Consider the following 20,457-nt stretch of genomic DNA (forward strand, 5'->3'; position numbering starts at 1 on the left):
AACGAAGCCATGCGTATGGATCTATATTAGATACCGTGCATGCATGTTGCCAATATATGATTTTTTATTAGCTGAGATCTATGAAACGTGTGGTCATCTTCCAGATGATTTGTAACCGATCAGTTTGCAACTAAAATGCACAAGCTTGCACTGTTATTTACTAATCATTAATATTATGATGCTTGTGTTAATTATACTTATAACAATCTCCTTGAAAATATTATCTAGGTGCGTATCAGAAATAACTAATATCCTTATTAATTCTCTTTGCAGTTATTTTAGCTAGCTGATCATGGCATCATCCCTCAAGGCACTGCTTGTTGAGGATATTAAGGTTGACAGCATGGTTCTCTCCTTCATGCTACGCAGATTTCACTGTGAGGTCACCCTGGCTAAGAATGGGAAAGAAGCCGTTGATATGTTCCTTGAGGGTAACAAGTTCGACATTGTTTTGTGTGATAAGGACATGCCCATAATGACCGGTCCCGAGGTACTTGCTTGAGTTAATTTGACGGTTTTTTCTTTTCCATATATTGGATGCTCATCTCATTGACACTTCTATATGTTACTCCACAGGCAGTCATGAAGATCCGTGCTATGGGAGCCACCGATGTGAAGATCGTCGGGGTGTCCGCTGATGATAACGCCATGGAGGCGTTCATGAGTGCCGGTGCTGATGACTTTGTGCCCAAACCAATGAGGCTTGAGGTTCTCGGGCCTATGATTGAGGAGGTCATCAACAGGAAAAACAATTAGCAACGCTTGCTCGATCCATCCTTGGAGGAAGAAATTAAGCTAGCGCATATACTATGAATATTTGCTAGCTTTGCTATGCATTATATTATTGTTGGGTTCTCATTTTGTTTTCGAGGTCAAGCAGAGAGGCTATCCATAATTAGATCATTGGGATCGATGTAATGTGCAACAATTTTGAATTGAATCTATTATTCTATTACTTCTCGTTGATTTATGCTTCAGGGTGTGTAACATGTGCATGTGTTCCGGAGGCAAGTTATTCGAGTCTCAATTAATTTGATAACTGTTTCACGGTTTCGATTTCTTTCATTGGTTTCTGGAAACATGAAACAAATACAATGTGAATGGCGCATTTAATCACCAGAGATACGCCAACATTTATTTGATATTCCCCAATGAAATTTAAAAAGCGGTGCAGATTGATATTGACCAACGTGACTTCAAATGGATGTGGGCATGAACCTGCCATCCCAACAAATACATACATTATAGAAGCAAGCAACCCTCCTCCATAAGCTTAGGGTTCACAATTCCCTCCTTACCTACCAAAACCACAAGATATTTCGTAATGGGTAGGCATACAACATACTTATGACTATTCCTTCCTTTTTTTTCTGCCTTTATTTTCAGTTTTCTGTCCATCTTGCGCCATTTAGTAGCACTATTTTAGTCTCCATGCATGGATACAAGATATAAATTGTTAAAGCATCTACGACCAGACTTGGCCCATCCACCCCTATACGTCCGCGGGCACGTCCGGATGTGTCCCCATAGAACGCTGGATGGCATCTCATTTGTCTCCCCAGACAACCAAACCCCTCATATCAAAACCCTTAAAATCCATGCACCTCCATCATATAGCACAAATTCACCACAAATTCAATAGTTCAACAATGCAACAAATAAAAAATGAATCACAATTCAATAATTCAACACAAGCCAAAGTGAAATACGATAATTCATAGATAGATGATACAAGAATGAATCATTCCGCGCTCGCAGCCCCTCTCTATTTGCGCGTTGATGTCTTTTTCTTCTGCCTTAAGCCACTTCCTGCCTTCCGGATCCAAGAGGATAGTGTTGGCCAACATGATCCTCGAATCCTCCGTGTCCCGAGCCAGCTGCAACCTCTCTTTCTCAAGCTCGCATCAGGGCCAGCCCTGATGTATGGTCGGTGGGGCGACGGCCGAGCCCCCCTGATCTGGTATATATGTAAGTTAGTATAGCCCAGCAAAAAAATTAGGTAGGGAAAAAATTAGAGGAAGCCAGGCACAAGGGGCTGGAGATGGGCTAGGTCAAATTGCTGCTAGCGATAGGTGAACCATCGACACTCTGAATATCAGATCGTTTACAGGTTCCTTTTGTCTTCTACTCTTCGTCAATCGCTCGGCCGCTCGGGAATTAGCGGGATTCTTGTTTGTTGACTCATTGTCGCCGCTGCGTGCGGCAACCTGGTGTTGTGCCGCTGCCGTGCGCCCATGCCAGCAACCCGCCCATGAGCCATCTGGCATCCGCTAGACCGCGAGGCGTGACCATCAGCCATCCGTAGTTCATTTCCTCATTGGCAAATCATTTTAGCGTCTGCATAATCCGCGAAACCGCGACCGTGAGTTCATCCAGTCACAAGTACGTATTCATCCATCCAATTATCTGCTTCTTTTTACTGTATCTCTGTAGTGTTGTGTGGATTTTGAAATTGAGATTTATACCCTTCCCGAAAAATTTAGTCATTGTCAAGGGCATTTAGACGGTTCCTTCCCTATAAAAGATTTCAACTTACATCTTGAGGATCAAAGTGGCCACAAAACGATGTTTCAGGTCTGCAGATGATATCATGTAATATATTGATTTCTCTGTTCCACATTTTTTCCTAGTTAATGAAATTTATCTCACTATCCTCATTATCTATAGGGCTTGGAACATGGTTCTAATCCTTCATCAAAAAGCAAAAAATCTTATAGAAAAGAACATGCATAAAGAGGCACTGGATGCATTGATGTTGGCGGATGTAAGCATTATTACTACTCTATGTGATTTTTTCCTATTATAAGAAGCATGCATGTGCATCCTTTAGATAGCTACATATTGAAGGAAAAATAGTGTGGTCTATGTAAATGTCCCAAGAGGTTTATATTAAGAGCCCCCGGCTTCTAGGTTCGCCCTGGGTCCCCAAAATCTCTTGACCGGCCCTGGCTCCCATTTGACATACGCCTCACTTCTCAAAAAATTTTGACATACGCCTCATGCTTCTCCAAGTCCATGTTCTCCCTCTCAAGCTGCAACTTGTTGTTCACCCTCTCTAGGTCCCAATCCATCTTCTCATTTTGCAAATTGAAGAAGAGCTTGTACCTTTCCTCGATGTAAAAAATGCCCATCCATGTGGCGGTCATTTTGCTCACCGTAGCATCGTGCGTGGCCCTACCCTTCTCCCACTTGTATCCCATGACTTTGTGGTTTCTCTTTGGCACGGTGGATTCTCCCCCCCTCCAACTTCCACATCTTAGTCATCCAATCCGATGGATTGTTGGGAGATTGAGCCATTGTTTTTCTTCAAGTTCTTGTTGTTGTTTTTGAGCGCATCGATGAGTTGTTGCCACTTTGGTTTCCCATTCAGTTTCAACTAACAATGGCACATAGTGAATGACTTCCCCTTGGTTTGTTGGTACGAAGTGGTAGCCAACCCCATCTAGCAAACAGGACACATGAGAATGCAACAAACAAAGCTAGCAATGCAAATGATGATAAAATGAAGCAAGTCAATTTACACAACTCTTGATTCCAACACCACTTTGGTTCCGGCCAATCACGTAAGAATAGTAGCTGCAAAACTTGTCCATGCTCTCCTGGATGATGGACCATCTATGTTGGAGACAAGCCTCATTGCAGGTGGTATGGATTAGGGCATGACTCCACACATTCCTTATGTTCATGGTCAGGCTTGCGGACATTTTCCCAATACTTGTTGCCTTTTGCTTGGTGATACGTCTCTAACGTATCTATAATTTTTTATATCATTTTACATTATTTTTCTGGACTAACTTATTAATTTAGTGTCTAGTGCCAGTTCCTGTTTTTTCTTATTTTTGGTTTCGCAGAAATTACATATCTAGGAAGGTCCAAATACGATGCCAATTTTTGAAGATTTTTTCTCGACAATGAAGGATCCTAGAAGCTTTGGGAGAGGTCGACGGGACCCACGTGTTGGGGAACATAGTAATTTCAAAAAAAAATCCTACGCACACGCAAGATCATGGTGATGCATAGCAACGAGAGGGAGAGTGTTGTCCACGTACCCTCGTAGACCGAAAGCGGAAGCGTTAGCACAACGCGGTTGATATAGTCGTACGTTTTCACGATCCGACCGATTAAGTACCGAACGCACGGCACCTCCGAGTTCAGCACACGTTCAGCCCGATGACGTCCCTCGAACTCCGATCCAGCCGAGTGTTGAGGGAGAGTTTCGTCAGCACGACGGCGTGGTGACGATGATGATGTTCTACTGACGCAGGGCTTCGCCTAAGCACCGCTACAGTATTATCGAGGTGGACTATGGTGGAGGGGGGCACCGCACACGGCTAAAAGATCAAACGATCAATTGTTGTGTCTTTGGGGTGCCCCCTGCCCCCGTATATAAAGGAGCAAGGGGGAAGGCAGCCGGCCTAGGAGGAGGGCGCGCCAAGGGGGGAGTCCTACTCCCACCGGGAGTAGGACTCCTCCTTTCCTTGTTGGAGTAGGAGAGAAGGAAAGAGGGGGAGAGGGAGAAGGAAAAGGGGGCTGCACCCCTTGTCCAATTCGGACCAGAGGGGGGGTGCACGCCTCCTTCCTTTTGGCCTCTCTCCTCTATTCCCGTATGGCCCAATAAGCCCCAATACTTCTGCCCGGCGAATTCCCGTAACTCTCCGGTACTCCGATAAATACCCGAATCACTCGGAACCTTTCCGAAGTCCGAATATAGTCATCCAATATATCGATCTTTACGTCTTGGCCATTTCGAGACTCCTCATCATGTCCCCGATCTCATCCGGGACTCCGAACTACCTTCGGTACATCAAAACATATAAACTCATAATATAACTGTCATCGAAACGTTAAGCGTGCGGACCCTACGGGTTCGAGAACTATGTAGACATGACCGAGACACGTCTCCGGTCAATAACCAATAGCGGAACCTGGATGCTCATATTGACTCCCACATATTCTACGAAGATCTTTATCGGTCAGACCGCATAACAAAATACGTTGTTCCCTTTGTCATCGGTATGTTACTTGCCCGAGATTCGATCGTCGGTATCTCAATACCTAGTTCAATCTCGTTACCGGCAAGTCTCTTTACTCGTTCCGCAATACATCATCCCGCAACTAACTCATTAGTTACAATGCTTGCAAGGCTTATAGTGATGTGCATTACCGAGAGGGCCCAGAGATACCTCTCCGACAATCGGAGTGACAAATCCTAATCTTGAAATACGCCAACCCAACAAGTACCTTCGGAGACACCTGTAGAGCACCTTTATAATCACCCAGTTACGTTGTGACGTTTGGTAGCACACAAAGTGTTCCTCCGGTAAACGGGAGTTGCATAATCTCATAGTCATAGGAACATGTATAAGTCATGAAGAAAGCAGTAGCAACATACTAAACGATCAAGTGCTAAGCTAACGGAATGGGTCAAGTCAATCACATCATTCTCCTAATGATGTGATCCCGTTAATCAAATGACAACTCATGTCTATGGCTAGGAAACATAACCATCTTTGATTAACAAGCTAGTCAAGTAGAGGCATACTAGTGACAGTCTGTTTGTCTATGTATTCACACATGTATCATGTTTCCGGTTAATACAATTCTAGCATGAATAATAAACATTTATCATGATATAAGGAAATAAATAATAACTTTATTATTGCCTCTAGGGCATATTTCCTTCAGTCTCCCACTTGCACTAGAGTCAATAATCTAGTTCACATCACCATGTGATTTAATACCAATAGTTCACATCACCATGTGATTAACACCCATAGTTCACATCGTTATGTGACCAACACCCAAAGGGTTTACTAGAGTCTATAATCCAGTTTACATCGCTATGTGATTAACACCCAAAGAGTATTAAGGTGTGATCATGTTTTGCTTGTGAGAGAAGTTTAGTCAATGGGTCTGCCATATTCAGATCCGTATGTATTTTGCAAATTTCTATGTCTACAATACTCTGCACGGAGCTACTTTAGCTAATTGCTCCGACATTCAATATGTATCCAGATTGAGACTTATAGTCATCTGGATCAGTGTCAAAACTTGCATCGACGTAACCCTTTACGACGAACCTTTTTGTCACCTCCATAATCGAGAAACATATCCTTATTCCACTAAGGATAATTTTTGACCGCTGTCCAGTGATCTACTCCTAGATCACTATTGTACTCCATTGCCAAAATCAGTGTAGGGTATACAATAGATCTGGTACACAGCATGGCATACTTTATAGAACCTATGGCCAAGGCATAGGGAATGACTTTCATTCTCTTTCTATCTTCTGCCGTGGTCTGGCTTTGAGTCTTACTCAATTTCACACCTTGTAACACAGGCAAGAACTCTTTCTTTGCCTGTTCCATTTTGAACTACTTCAAAATATTGTCAAGGTATGTACTCATTGAAAAAACTTATCAAGCGTCTTGATCTATCTCTATAGATCTTGATGCTCAATATGTAAGCAGCTTCACCGAGGTTTTTCTTTGAAAAATTCCTTTCAAACACTCCTTTATGCTTTGCAGAATAATTCTACATTATTTCCAATCAACAATATGTCATTCACATATACTTATCAGAAATGTTGTAGTGCTCCCACTCACTTTCTTGTAAATACAGACTTCACCGCAAGTCTGTATAAAACTATATGCTTTGATCAACTTATCAAAGCGTATATTCCAACTCCGAGATGCTTACACTAGTCCATAGATGGATCGCTGGAGCTTGCATATTTTGTTAGCACCTTTAGGATTGACAAAACCTTCTGGTTGCATCATATACAACTCTTCTTTAATAAATCCATTTAAGGATTGCAGTTTTGTTATCCATTTGCCAGATTTCATAAAATGCGGCAATTGCTAACATGATTCGGACAGACTTAAGCATAGATAGGAGTGAGAAACTCTCATCGTAGTCAACATCTTGAACTTGTCGAAAATCTTTTGCGACAATTCTAGCTTTGTAGATAGTAACACTACTATCAGCGTCCGTCTTCCTCTTGAAGATCCATTTATTTTCTATGGCTTGCCGATCACCGGGCAAGTCAACCAAAGTCCACACTTTGTTCTCATACATGGATCCCATCTCAGATTTCATGGCCTCAAGCCATTTTGCGGAATCTGGGCTCATCATCGCTTCCTCATAGTTCGCAGATTCGTCATGGTCAAGCAACATGACCTCCAGAACTGGATTACCGTACCACTCTGGTGCGGATTTCATTCTGGTTGACCTACGAGGTTCGGTAGTAACTTGATCTGAAGTTTCATGATCATCATCATTAGCTTCCTCACTAATTGGTGTAGGAGTCACAGGAACAGATTTCTGTGATGAACTACTTTCCAATAAGGGAGCAGGTACAGTTACCTCATCAAGTTCTACTTTCCTCCCACTCACTTCTTTCGAGAGAAACTCCTTCTCTAGAAAGGATCCATTCTTAGCAACGAATGTCTTGCCTTCGGATCTGTGATAGAAGGTGTACCCAACTGTCTCCTTTGGGTATCCTATGAAGACACATTTCTCCGATTTAGGTTTGAGCTTATCAGGATGAAACTTTTTCACATAAGCATCGCAACCCCAAACTTTAAGAAACGACAATTTTGGTTTCTTGCCAAACCACAGTTCATATTGTGCCGTCTCAACGGACTTAGACGGTGCCCTTTTTAACGTGGATGTAGCTGTCTTTAATGCATAACCCCAAAACGATAGTGGTAAATCGGTAAGAGACATCATAGATTGCACCATATCTAATAAAGTACGGTTACGATGTTCGGACACACCATTACACTGTGGTGTTCCAGGTGGCGTGAGGAGTGAAACTATTTCATATTGTTTTAACTGAAGACCAAACTCGTAACTCAAACACTCTTCTCCACGATCAGATCGTAGAAACTTTATTTTCTTGTTACGATGATTTTCCGCTTCACTCTGAAATTATATGAACTTTTCAAATGTTTCAGACTTCTGTTTCATTAAGTAGATATACCCATATCTGCTCAAATCATCTGTGAAGGTCAGAAAATAATGATACCCGCTACGAGCCTCAATATTCATCGGACCACATACATCAATATGTATGATTTCCAACAAATCTGTTGCTTGCTCCATTTGTTCCGGAGAACGGCGTTTTAGTCATCTTGCCCAAGAGGCATGGTTCGCAAGCATCAAGTGATTCATAATCAAGTGATTCCAAAATCCCATCAGCATGGAGTTTCTTCATGCGCTTTACACCAATATGACCTAAACGGCAGTGCAGCAAATAAGTTGCACTATCATTATTAACTTTGCATCTTTTGGCTTCAATATTATGAATATGTGTATCACTACGATCGAGATCCAACAAACCATTTTCATTGGGTGTACCACCATAGAAGGTTTTATTCATGTAAATAGAACAACAATTATTCTCTAACTTAAATGAATAACCGTATTGCAATAAACATGATCAAATCATATTCATGCTCAACGCAAACACCAAATAACACTTATTTAGGTTCAACACTAATCCCGAAAGTGTAGGGAGCGTGCGATGATGATCATATCAATCTTGGAACCACTTCCAACACACATCATCACTTCACCCTTAACTAGTCTCTGTTCATTCTGCAACTCCTGTTTCGAGTTACTACTCTTTAGCAACTGAACCAGTATCAAATACCGAGGGGTTTCTACGAACACTAGTAAAATACACATCAATAATCTGTATATCAAATATACCTTTGTTCACTTTGCCATCCTTCTTATCCACCAAATACTTGGGGCAGTTCTGCTTCCAGTGACCAGTCCCTTTGCAGTAGAAGCACTTAGTCTCAGGCTTAGGTCCAGACTTGGGCTTCTTCACTTGAGCAGCAACTTGCTTGCCGTTCTTCTTGAAGTTCCCCTTCTATCCCTTTGCCCTTTTCTTGAAACTAGTGGTCTTGTTAACCATCAACACTTGATGCTCTTTCTTGATTTCTACCTTCGTCGATTTCAGCATCGCGAAGAGCTTGGGAATTACTTTCGTCATCCCTTACATACTATAGTTCATCACGAAGTTCTACTAACTTGGTGATGGTGACTAGAGAATTCTGTCAATCACTATTTTATCTGGAAGATTAACTCCCACTTGATTCAAGCGATTGTAGTACCCAGACAATCTGAGCACATGCTCACTGCTTGAGCTATTCTCCTCCATCTTTTAGCTATAGAACTTGTTGGAGACTTCATATCTCTCAACCCGAGTATTTGCTTGAAATAGTAACTTCAACTCCTGGAACATCTCATATGGTCCATGACGTTCAAAACATCTTTGAAGTCCCGATTCTAAGACGTTAAGCATGGTGCACTAAACTATCAAGTAGTCATCATATTGAGCTAGCCAAACGTTCATAACGTCTGCATCTGCTCCTGCAATAGGTCTATCACCTAGTGGTGCATCAAGGAAATAATTCTTCTGTGCAGCAATGAGGATAATCCTCAGATCACGGATCCAATCCGCATCATTGCTACTAACATCTTTCAACATATCAAAATAAACATAGGGAAGCAATAACGCGAGCTATTGATCTACAACATAATTTGCAAAATACTATCAGGACTAAGTTCATGATAAATTTAAGTTCAATTAATCATATTACTTAAGAACTCCCACTTAGATAGACATCCCTCTAATCTTCTAAGTGATCACGTGATCCATATCAACTAAACCATGTCCGATCATCACGTGAGATGGAGTAGTTTCAATGGTGAACATCACTATGTTGATCATATCTACTATATGATCACGCTCGACCTTTCGGTCTCCGTGTTCCGAGGCCATATCTGTTATATGCTAGGCTCGTCAAGCTTAACCTGAGTATTCCGCGTGTGCAACTGTTTTGCACCCGTTGTATTTGAACGTAGAGCCTATCACACCCGATCATCACGTGGTGTCTCAGCACGAAGAACTTTCGCAACGGTGCATACTCAGGGAGAACACTTATACTTGATAATTTAGTGAGGGATCATCTTATAATGCTACCGTCAATCAAAGCAAGATAAGATGCATAAAAGATAAACATCACATGCAATCAATATAAGTGATATGATATGGCCATCATCATCTTGTGCTTGTGATCTCCATCTCCGAAGCACCGTCATGATCACCATCGTCACCGGCGCGACACCTTGATCTTCATCGTAGCATCGTTGTCGTCTCGCCAATCTTATGCTTCTACGACTATCGCTACCGCTTAGTGATAAAGTAAAGCATTACAGGGCGATTGCATTGCATACAATAAAGCGACAACCATATGGCTCCTGCCAGTTGCCGATAACTCGGTTACAAAACATGATCATCTCATACAATAAATTTAGCATCATGCTTGACCATATCACATCACAACATGCCCTGCAGAAACAAGTTAGATGTCCTCTACTTTGTTGTTGCAAGTTTTTACGTGGCTGCTACGGGCTTAGCAAGAACCGTTCTTACCTACACATCAAAACCACAACGACAGTTTGTCAAGTTGGTGCTGTTTTAACCTTCGCAAGGACCGGGCGTAGCCACACTCGGTTCAACTAAAGTTGGAGAAACTGACACCCACCAGCCACTTATGTGCAAAGCACGTCGGTAGAACCAGTCTCGCGTAAGCGTACGCGTAATGTCGGTCCGGGCCGCTTCATCCAACAATACCGCCGAACCAAAGTATGACATGCTGGTAAGCAGTAGGACTTATATCGCCCACAACTCACTTGTGTTCTACTCGTGCATATGACATCTACGCATAAAACCAGGCTCGGATGACACTGTTGGGGAACGTAGTAATTTCAAAAAAAATTCCTACGCACACGCAAGATCATGGTGATGCATAGCAACAAGAGGGGAGAGTGTTGTCCACGTACCCTCGTAGACCGAAAGCAGAAGCATTAGCACAACGCGGTTGATGTAGTCGTACGTCTTCACGATCCGACTGATCAAGTACCGAACGCACGGCACCTCCGAGTTCAGCACACGTTCAGCCCGATGACGTCCCTCGAACTCCGATCCAGCCGAGTGTTGAGGGAGAGTTTCGTCAGCACGACGGCGTGGTGACGATGATGATGTTCTACTGACGCAGGGCTTCGCCTAAGCACCGCTACAGTATTATCGAGGTGGACTATGGTGGAGGGGGGCACCGCACACGGCTAAAAGATCAAACGATCAATTGTTGTGTCTTTGGGGTGCCCCCTGCCCCCGTATATAAAGGAGCAAGGGGAAGGCGGCCGGCCTAGGAGGAGGGCGCGCCAAGGGGGGAGTCCTACTCCCACCGGGAGTAGGACTCCTCCTTTCCTTGTTGGAGTGGGAGAGAAGGAAAGAGGGGGAGAGGGAGCAGGAAAAGGGGGCTGCACCCCTTGTCCAATTCGGACCAGAGGGGGGTGCACGCCTCCTTCCTTTTGGCCTCTCTCCTCTATTCCCGTATGGCCCAATAAGGCCCAATACTTCTCCCCGGCGAATTCCCGTAACTCTCCGGTACTCCGATAAATACCCGAATCACTCGGAACCTTTCCGAAGTCCGAATATAGTCGTCCAATATATCGATCTTTACGTCTCGGCCATTTCGAGACTTCTCGTCATGTCCCCGATCTCATCCGGGACTCCGAACTACCTTCGGTACATCAAAACATATAAACTCATAATATAACTGTCATCGAAACGTTAAGCGTGCGGACCCTACGGGTTCGAGAACTATGTAGACATGACCGAGACAGGTCTCCGGTCAATAACCAATAGCGGAACCTGAATGCTCATATTGACTCCCACATATTCTACGAAGATCTTTATAGGTCAGACCGCATAACAAAATACGTTGTTCCCTTTGTCATCGGTATGTTACTTGCCCGAGATTCAATCGTCGGTATCTCAATACCTAGTTCAATCTCGTTACCGGCAAGTCTCTTTACTCGTTCCGTAATACATCATCCTGCAACTAACTCATTAGTTACAATGCTTGCAAGGCTTATAGTGATGTGCATTACCGAGAGGGCCCAGAGATACCTCTCCGACAATCGGAGTGACAAATCCTAATCTCGAAATACGCCAACCCAACAAGTACCTTCGGAGACACCTGTAGAGCACCTTTATAATCACCCAGTTACGTTGTGACGTTTGGTAGCACACAAAGTGTTCCTCCGGTAAACGGGAGTTGCATAATCTCATAGTCATAGGAACATGTATAAGTCATGAAGAAAGCAGTAGCAACATACTAAACGATCAAGTGCTAAGCTAACGGAATGGGTCAAGTCAATCACATCATTCTCCTAATGATGTGATCCCGTTAATCAAATGACAACTCATGTCTATGGCTAGAAAACATAACCATCTTTGATTAACAAGCTAGTCAAGTAGAGGCATACTAGTGACACTCTGTTTGTCTATGTATTCACACATGTATCATGTTTCCGGTTAATACAATTCTAGCATGAATAATAAACATTTATCATGATATAAGGAAATAAATAATAACTTTATTATTGCCTCTAGGGCATATTTCCTTCACCACGAGCCAACAACATGGACACGTGGTGTGGCCAGGGGGGTGGCCGCACCACCCGCCCATGTGGGGGCCCCTGAGCCTCTGTTTGACCTAACTCCTCTACCATCAAATCATATAATATCCGAAACCCTCAGAAGCGAACTGAAAAGAATTTTATCACCGCCACAAGCCTTTGTTCTGGTGCTCTGCCGGAGGGGGAAGCCACCACGGGAGGCCACTTCATCAACCTTGCTACCTCTGTGATGATGTGTGAGTAGTTCCTTTAGGACCTACAGGTCCATAGTAGTAGCTAGATGGCTTCCTCTCCCCCTCCCTCCCTCCCTCTCTCTCTCTCTCTCTGATCTTCATTACAGTGATCTCCTCTGGGATCAATTCGATGTAATTCTTGTAGTGTGTTTGTAGGGATATGATGATTTGTGGATTTGTGACCAGATTTTTCATTGAATATAATTGAATCTTTTGAAGTTTCTTTGCTGTATAATTGAGTAGCTATGTATGCTTTCGGAGTTATTTGTCAGCTCTGCCCAAGACATATTGGCGCCAAACCATTTTTGGGTGAAAATCTGGACCACGTGACGGGCGTGGCCCGGTGCCCGCCACTACTATTCGGGGGCAAAGCAGTGATGGGAGCTGCAAAGGCCCCCTATTGCTAATAGAGTACTTCACCGCCTTACACACACAACTCCACTTTTTAAATCATTTGAATTTCATACTTTTTCCATGATTAATACACACCATACAAAGACCCATTCTCAAATTTGGCCACTTTTCATGTTGGTCCGCTATTTTGGAGGTATTAACTAATTTACCGACCACTAAAAATGACAAAACGCTCTTCGGTGCCAAATATCATGCAAACTAGCTCCGAGAAGGATGAAACTTGGCATTGCGTTTTCATTGGACCCATGCATGGTGTGGTAAAATTTTGAGAGTATTACGAAAAAAACTTGATGCACCTCTTGTACAAACCAGACACTCTCTCCCAAAGTCTCACAGTTTCATACGGATACAACCGCCATACACACACAACTCCCTTTTTAAAATCATTTGAACTTAAAACTCCATGATTAATACACACCATACAAAGGCCAATGCTCAAATTTGGCCACTTTTCAGTTGGTCTGCTTTTTTCAAGGCCTTAACTGATTTACCGACCACTAAAAATTACAAAAGGCTCCGTGGTACAAAATTGTGTGCAAACTAGCTCCGAAAAGGATGAAACTTTGCATTGTGTCTTCATTGGACCCATGTAGGGTGCGGTAAATTTTTTATAGTGTTACGGTAAAAACTTGATGAACCTCCTGCACAAACCGGACACTCTATCCCAAAGTGTAAGGGGTTCGAACGGAAACCACCATATTACACACAAAACTCATTTTTTACATCATCTTAACCTCAAACTTTTCTATGATTAGTACACACCATCGAAAGCCCCATGATAAAATTTGAGACTATTCTAGGTTTAGTAAATATGATATTCTTTGGAATTTTTGGACCTAACTTATGTTTGAACTACCGGGACAAGCTTATAGGTGGCCTCAAATGAGTAGCGGGCACCACCAGGTACCTGCCACGGCTACAGCCATTACAGTGGCGGGCATTAATTAATACCCGTCACAGGTAAACTCTACCAACTTAGCCCGCGGGATGGAAAGAGCAGTGGTGGGCCCTTCCCAAGTGCTCGCTAATGGTTTTTCATAAACCAATGGCGGGCGTGGAATACACTCGCCACAACTATATTTCGGCAAGCCGTGCCAAAAAGTTTCCAAATTTTGATTTTTTTTCCAGTGGCGCGTGCTTTTAGCTGCCCGCCACATATGTCTTAAATAAGATAATTCTTTAGAAATCATTGCAAACCAACCCAAAATAGTTTCAAATTTGACCATGGGGATTTCAATGCTGTGTGTTAATCATGGAAAAAGTTTGAAGTTAAATTGATGTATAAAAGTTGACTTCAGTTAAGTAGTCGGCGGTTTCCATTTGAAATAGGTACACTTCGACGAAGAGTGTTTCCTTTGTACATGAAGATAAGTTTCTGTCGTAACACTATGAAAATTTTACTAAACCCCACAAGGGTCCTATGAAGACATCATGCCAACTTTCATTAATTTCCGACTTAGTTTGCTCGCTCAAAGTTTTTTTTGGACTTTTTAGTGTGGCCGGAAAAGCAGTTACTGCTTCTAAAATAGGAAACACACTCAAAAAGTGGCGAAATTTGAGCATGGGGTTTCCAATGGTTTGGATTAGTCATGGAATTTTTTTGAAGTTGATATGGTTTTAAAAAGTGGATTTCTGGGTGGAAGACAACGGTTTCCATTCAAAACACAGATACTTCTTTGGACAGTGTTTAGTTTGTACACAAAGTGCATCATGTGGCAAAGATTGAACATATGAGTTCCAATAGTGTGTGTTAATCATGGAAAAAGTTTCAAGTTGAAATAATGTACAAAAATTTAATATGTAGTAACAAAAAATTGAAAACAATTATTGTGGCGGGCACTCTAGACGGTCCGCCACACTGGTGTATAACTTTCTTGTGGCAGGCCCCTATACCCGTCCGCCACTGCTCTCTCTGCACACTTACCCCCTTCCGCCCACCCACCCGACCAAGATCCATTTTCATTTGTCTCGTCGGTTCCTCTCCTCTCCCCCCTCCACACGCGCATGAATTCCGCCGCAGTCCTTCCGATCCGCCGGAGGCTCCTTCAACGATGTCCGCCGCCGGATCTTCCTTCCACGCCATTCGTCGCCTCGACTGCTGGAACCATCGTCCTTCCGTACTTCCGTCCACCGGAGCTTCTGTCAACGGTATACTATCTCCCCTCCCGTCTATCGTTGCTCTTGATTCATTATAGATTGGCTTTAATTAGGTAGGGTTAGGGTCTGCCTCTAGATTGTTTCTAGATTAAATTAGGCTTTAGATAGGGTTAGGGTTTGCCTCTTCATACTTCTTAGTTCAATGTAGGCTTAAGGTAGGGTTAGCCTCTAGATAACTGTATTTCCAGTGCAATGGAAAGTGGCAATGTTGTTTGGTTTTTTTACATTGCAATAGAGAGTGGCAATGTTGTCCGTCCTTCGTTTTGTACATGTACTATTTTATTTGCACGGATGTACTATCTTATTTGTAGGGATTCAACAACGAGTGCCAATGTTTTGGCGAAACGTTTATTCATTTCTGTTTCGCCAAATTTTGGTCACTCACTATGTTCACTTTTTAAGCAAAGGTCATGCCAAATTTCATTTCTGGCACTCAATATGAGTGGCATTGTAATATCTCACATTGTTCAAGTGCACGGGATTAGCCTATTTAATTTGCTTACATATGAGTGGAATTGCGTTAAATTTGTGTACATATGACAAGTGGATGGGCAAAGGATGCTATTTATAGGGATTTTAAAATGTGTTCCAACATTTTGGCGAAATATTGAATAACTTCCATTTCGCCAAATTTCTTGTACTTAATATGTTCAATATTCAGGAAAGGTCATGCCAATTTTTTTACCCTTCTTAGCCGCTTCCTCTTCTCAATATTACTTCCATAAGCTAGTATTCAAGTCAATTATTTACAATTGATAAGTGATTCATAATGATTATTATGGATCAGGGGGCGTAAGATGTGCCATTTTTGCAAAACTCCATGTATGGACAATTTGCTAACTACAGTACAATTCGAGCTCTTCTTGAAGGAGGGATTTGAAAAATCAGTGGTAATGGTCTTTAACTTCAATTAGTATTCATTTATAGCCAATTTTGTAATTCTTTTACTGACTATTATTAATTATTAACTATTGCATAGTGTATCCCATGCAACGTAAGGTTGACTTCAACAATTTATCCAGCAACACTATGCACTTTGAGGCTGATAAGGGGCGCACATTCGAAGTATAAGTGCGTCAACAAAGGGATAGAACCATCATATGCGGTGATGGATGGAAGACGTATATTTCACAAAATAACCTCATCAGAGGAGAGTACATAGCCTTTTCCTTGAAAGGAGCTCTCAGCATGTTAAGGATTCTATATTTCGCTAGCCAAGATGATGAGGTTGACGAAGATGATGAGGATGACCAGGATCATGATGATAGCCAGGATGACCAGGATGATGGGAACAACCAAGATGACGAGGAAAACCAGTAAGATGAGGACATCCAGAATGATGAGGGATAAGCAAGATGATGCGGATAGTGAAGATGATTATGATTATGGTCCATTGTGTTCTGCAATTTTATCTCAAAGAATTAAGAAGCTTATTTAGGATGAGACCGTGAATGTCATCGCGATGCTACCATCGAGTGTGGCCTTATTGGGGAAGCCCTTTGTGCACCATTTACTAATACCAACGTTGTCAAATACATCATGGTGAGATGTTTTGTATTCTTTCATAATTTTTTGTTCATAACAATATACGGTGAGGTGTCAAACATTGTGTGCTCTCTATTTTCTCTTAATCGCGGGGAAATTCAGAAATTACCTATGAATATGTTTTCGGAGTGGACATCCCTGCCGTCCGCAAAGCTGCAGTACGCCATGGACCAACAGGGGGTGTCACCAACGTTCAATACAAGACGAAAACAGACAAACACATATCCTTCTATGAGGCCAGCTGGCGGAAGTTCATGACAAGAAACAAACGACTAAGGGTCGACACACCAGTGATAATCGCCATAAGGAACAGCAACCGCAACGACTTGCAGATGATGGTCGTCGTTGACCATGTTTAGAAATAAGTTCCAAGTCATGAATATATTAGCTGATGAACTGTTAGTTAGTATGTTAATATGGATGTGATACATTGATGTTTGTTTGTTAAGTGGAACAAATTTGAAGTGTTACTTAATTAGTTTGTCGATTGTTTCCAACATGGATTGAGTATGGTGCGGTTATGTTGAAAATTGTATGATTACGTGAATTAACCTTTTGGAAGTAATGTGCCTTAACACGCACCACCAACAAATAGGGTTCTCTCTGGACGACAATGTCAGTAGCGGGCGCTACACCACAAGCGCCACTGCTAACACGTCAGGAGTGGCCGGCGAGAATAGGCTCCTGTGGCGGGTAGTAAAGAACGTCCACCACTGCAATATATCCACCAGTGGGGGGCAAGCGCCCGCCACTGATGCGGTGTTAGCAGTGGCGGGAGGTCAGTGGCAGGCGCCCCTGGGATCCTGGCCTCCCACCGCTAGGCATTCCTGCAGTAGTGGTGGCGGGCTTCTCTCAGTGCCCGCCGCCGCTAACTTCTGAAATTTTTTATTTTTTGGTGCGGGTTACCGAAATTTTTTTATGGCGGGCATAACTTTCGCCCGCCACTATTGCAATATGTACCAGTGCCAGGCGAATCTAGAGCGCCCGCCACTGGTAGCTTTCATCACGCGGGCAAATTTGGAAGATTTTCTGAGTGGCGTGTAACTACTTGTGCCCGCCACTGCTTTGCTGATTCCAGTGGCGGTTTTGATTTGTTACCCACCACTGCTACTTTTCCAAAATAGCAGTGGCGGGTTCCTGACCGTGCCGCCACTAATTTGAGGCCACCTATAAGCTTTTTCCCAGTAGTGATACTTGGGACGCCAACGTAGGAAACCATTTTCCAATGATAGTTGTGTTGATCACGACAGTGCACGACTATCTCAGTGACAGATATGTATCCAACCAGTTGTGCCACAAACACCAAGGATATGTTAAGTGTATGGATGATATACCTTTTCTCCAACTAAGGCAAGGTGCCTCTAATAAAATCTTGTTCAACGGGTAACGAAGGTGGCTTCACAAGAATGACGAGTCGAGAAGTCGCTCATATTTCCTCGACGGGACTACCATTGTCGGTGCCCGAGTGAAGCTACATACAACATCTTGTCTTAATTTGAATTATTTTGTTCGGGATTCCCAAGACCAAAACATATTGTCTTAGTTTGATTCCATACGTGAGATATCCAATCAATTAAAATACTGGTTAAAGGTTTTTTTTTTACCATTGTCGTATCATTTATTCCGAATACAGGGCCAATAGATCATTCCCTTTTCTCGTGCATATGAGAGTTTTTACAATTAAAAAATTGTGTTAATTCAATGTTGGTGAAAACTCCATTGAATCAACTGAAAAATGGATAATGCGGGGAGTATAAGTAAAAATTATTGGCCGTCTCAGAGGAAAAGAAAGTATACATGCTAACGAAGATCGTATTGATTTCCTCTTTTAGTTTTCGTACGTGTAGTTGCTTCAGATCATGAACCTAGTCCATTTCTCTATTACGTGTAATTATTTGAGAATTGTAATTTTCTTTTCAAGCCCTTTTTTCTATTGTTACTTTTTTTCTTGATACAATTCCTTATTTATTCTCTTCTTGTAGACCTTCAAAATCGTTTTTTGGTTATGCAAACCAAAAGGAAGGGTGTTGTATATTTCACAAATATTTGGTATATTTGCCACCTCTCTAACTAGACTTAGGCATCATTCTCATCTCTCTTGTTGCTTACTTTTAGCGAACCAGCTAACCCGTAGGCAGGCCATATAAGCAACATTGTTTGGGCCTGGCCGATTGTTACTCGCGAGAACACTATTGTAGAAACATCATTTTTGTGTGTTTGCAATGAGGGGCCCTCGTGTACATTCATAAAAAATATTATATTTTTAAACAAATTTAAACTTCAATTTGTCTATAAATAAAAGGAATTATTTTTTTGAGGGAAAAAATAAAAGGAATTAACTCCTGGATGGAACACAATTTTTTTTAAGAAAGAAACGCGCATATGTATAATTTGGTCCAACTGATGCACATATGTATTCTGATACGTTACATTACTAGGCCCATGCATATATACGGAATGCAGTTAAAGACGCCGACGTGTTTGGGAGGGCTTACGTGCAATCTGGCCGTTGCCTGATGACTCACTACTAGTTGACTCTGGTAAGGACTGGGTACTGCAACTACTTTCAAAATGTTCGGACAAGACCAGGGACTTGGTAATTATGACGATCTGGCGTATTTGGCAACTCCGAAATGATATAACGCACGGGAAGAATGAGACCCCAGTAAAGGTAACTGTGGATTATCTTGATAGTTATTATAAGTCACTAGATTTGGTGAGGAACTATAGCATGGAGGAGATCATCAAAGGGAAGATGCCGTTGTATGAGGACAGTCGACCAAAGTGTGTAAAAACTACAGAATCCCCCACGCCTTGGCCTCCTCCGCCTATGGGCTGGGTCGCGTTGTCGGTAGACGGTTCATTCTCGAGCCAGGATGGCCGCGCTTCGATCGTCATGGTGCTTCGCAGGGAGAACGGATCTACGATTTTTGTGGCATATAGGTACATTTTCCACTGTAATGATGTCCTGGAAGCGGGAATTCATGCTATTATGCAGTGTATGGCACTGGCCATTCAGCATTTGGACTGCCCAGTTATTGTTCAATCAGACTCTTTAAATGCTCTGGCCATTCTCTCGAGCGACAGTCTCTCCAGGTCGGCCTATGGTCATCTAGCTGCTGAGATTAAAGCTCATATGGTAGTCAGGAAGTTTGTTTCTCTAAAAGTTAGCAGATATCAAAATAGGGTAGCACATCAATTGGCACACTATAGCCGCACTGAAGTTTGTACTGCGGTATGGTTGAACTCGATTCCTGTGTGGTGTGAGGAATTGTTGTCTCGTGATTGTAACCCTCTCGTTGTGAAATAAAACATCCTTTCTCCCTGCAAAAAAAAAGGACGCCGAATTAGTGAAGAAAACTGGATCTGGCTAATCGATGGAATTAGCTAACTAATTAATGCGCAGCCTGGACTACACTGGATGCAATATACGCTGGATCTCTATATATCTTGGCGGCACGTTCAAAATAAGTACGTCTGGTTTTCCTGCCATAACTAAACCAAGAATTAATTGCCGCAATCTATTTGATCTCGAGATGCACTGTCATCCCGTTGTGTAGTGCCACAATCGGCAAGCTTTGACGCCACCGTATCTCTGCTCTGT

The 20,457-nt window shown here is 42.5% G+C and overlaps 1 protein-coding gene across 1 annotated transcript; it reads left to right on the top strand.

The window, feature by feature from the left end:
* Positions 1-292: 292 nt before the first annotated feature.
* On the top strand, positions 293-770 carry LOC123179740 (two-component response regulator ORR42-like). The gene is made up of 2 exons (XM_044591611.1): positions 293-490; positions 577-770. The coding sequence occupies exons 1-2, from the start codon at positions 293-295 to the stop codon at positions 754-756; spliced, it is 378 nt and encodes a 125-aa protein (XP_044447546.1). The 3' UTR covers positions 757-770.
* The last annotated feature ends 19,687 nt before the right edge of the window (positions 771-20,457 follow it).

Source organism: Triticum aestivum, chromosome 1D (genome assembly GCF_018294505.1).
Source record: "Triticum aestivum cultivar Chinese Spring chromosome 1D, IWGSC CS RefSeq v2.1, whole genome shotgun sequence".
Lineage (NCBI taxonomy): Eukaryota > Viridiplantae > Streptophyta > Magnoliopsida > Poales > Poaceae > Triticum > Triticum aestivum.

What these genes read in the sequence shown, in the direction of transcription:
- LOC123179740 (XM_044591611.1), top strand. Translation starts at nt 293, where the DNA reads ATGGCATCATCCCTCAAGGCACTGCTTGTTGAGGATATTAAGGTTGAC. An exon ending in CCATAATGACCGGTCCCGAG is followed by an intron (nt 491 to 576) that starts GTACTTGCTTGA and finishes GTTACTCCACAG; the next exon opens with GCAGTCATGAAGATCCGTGC.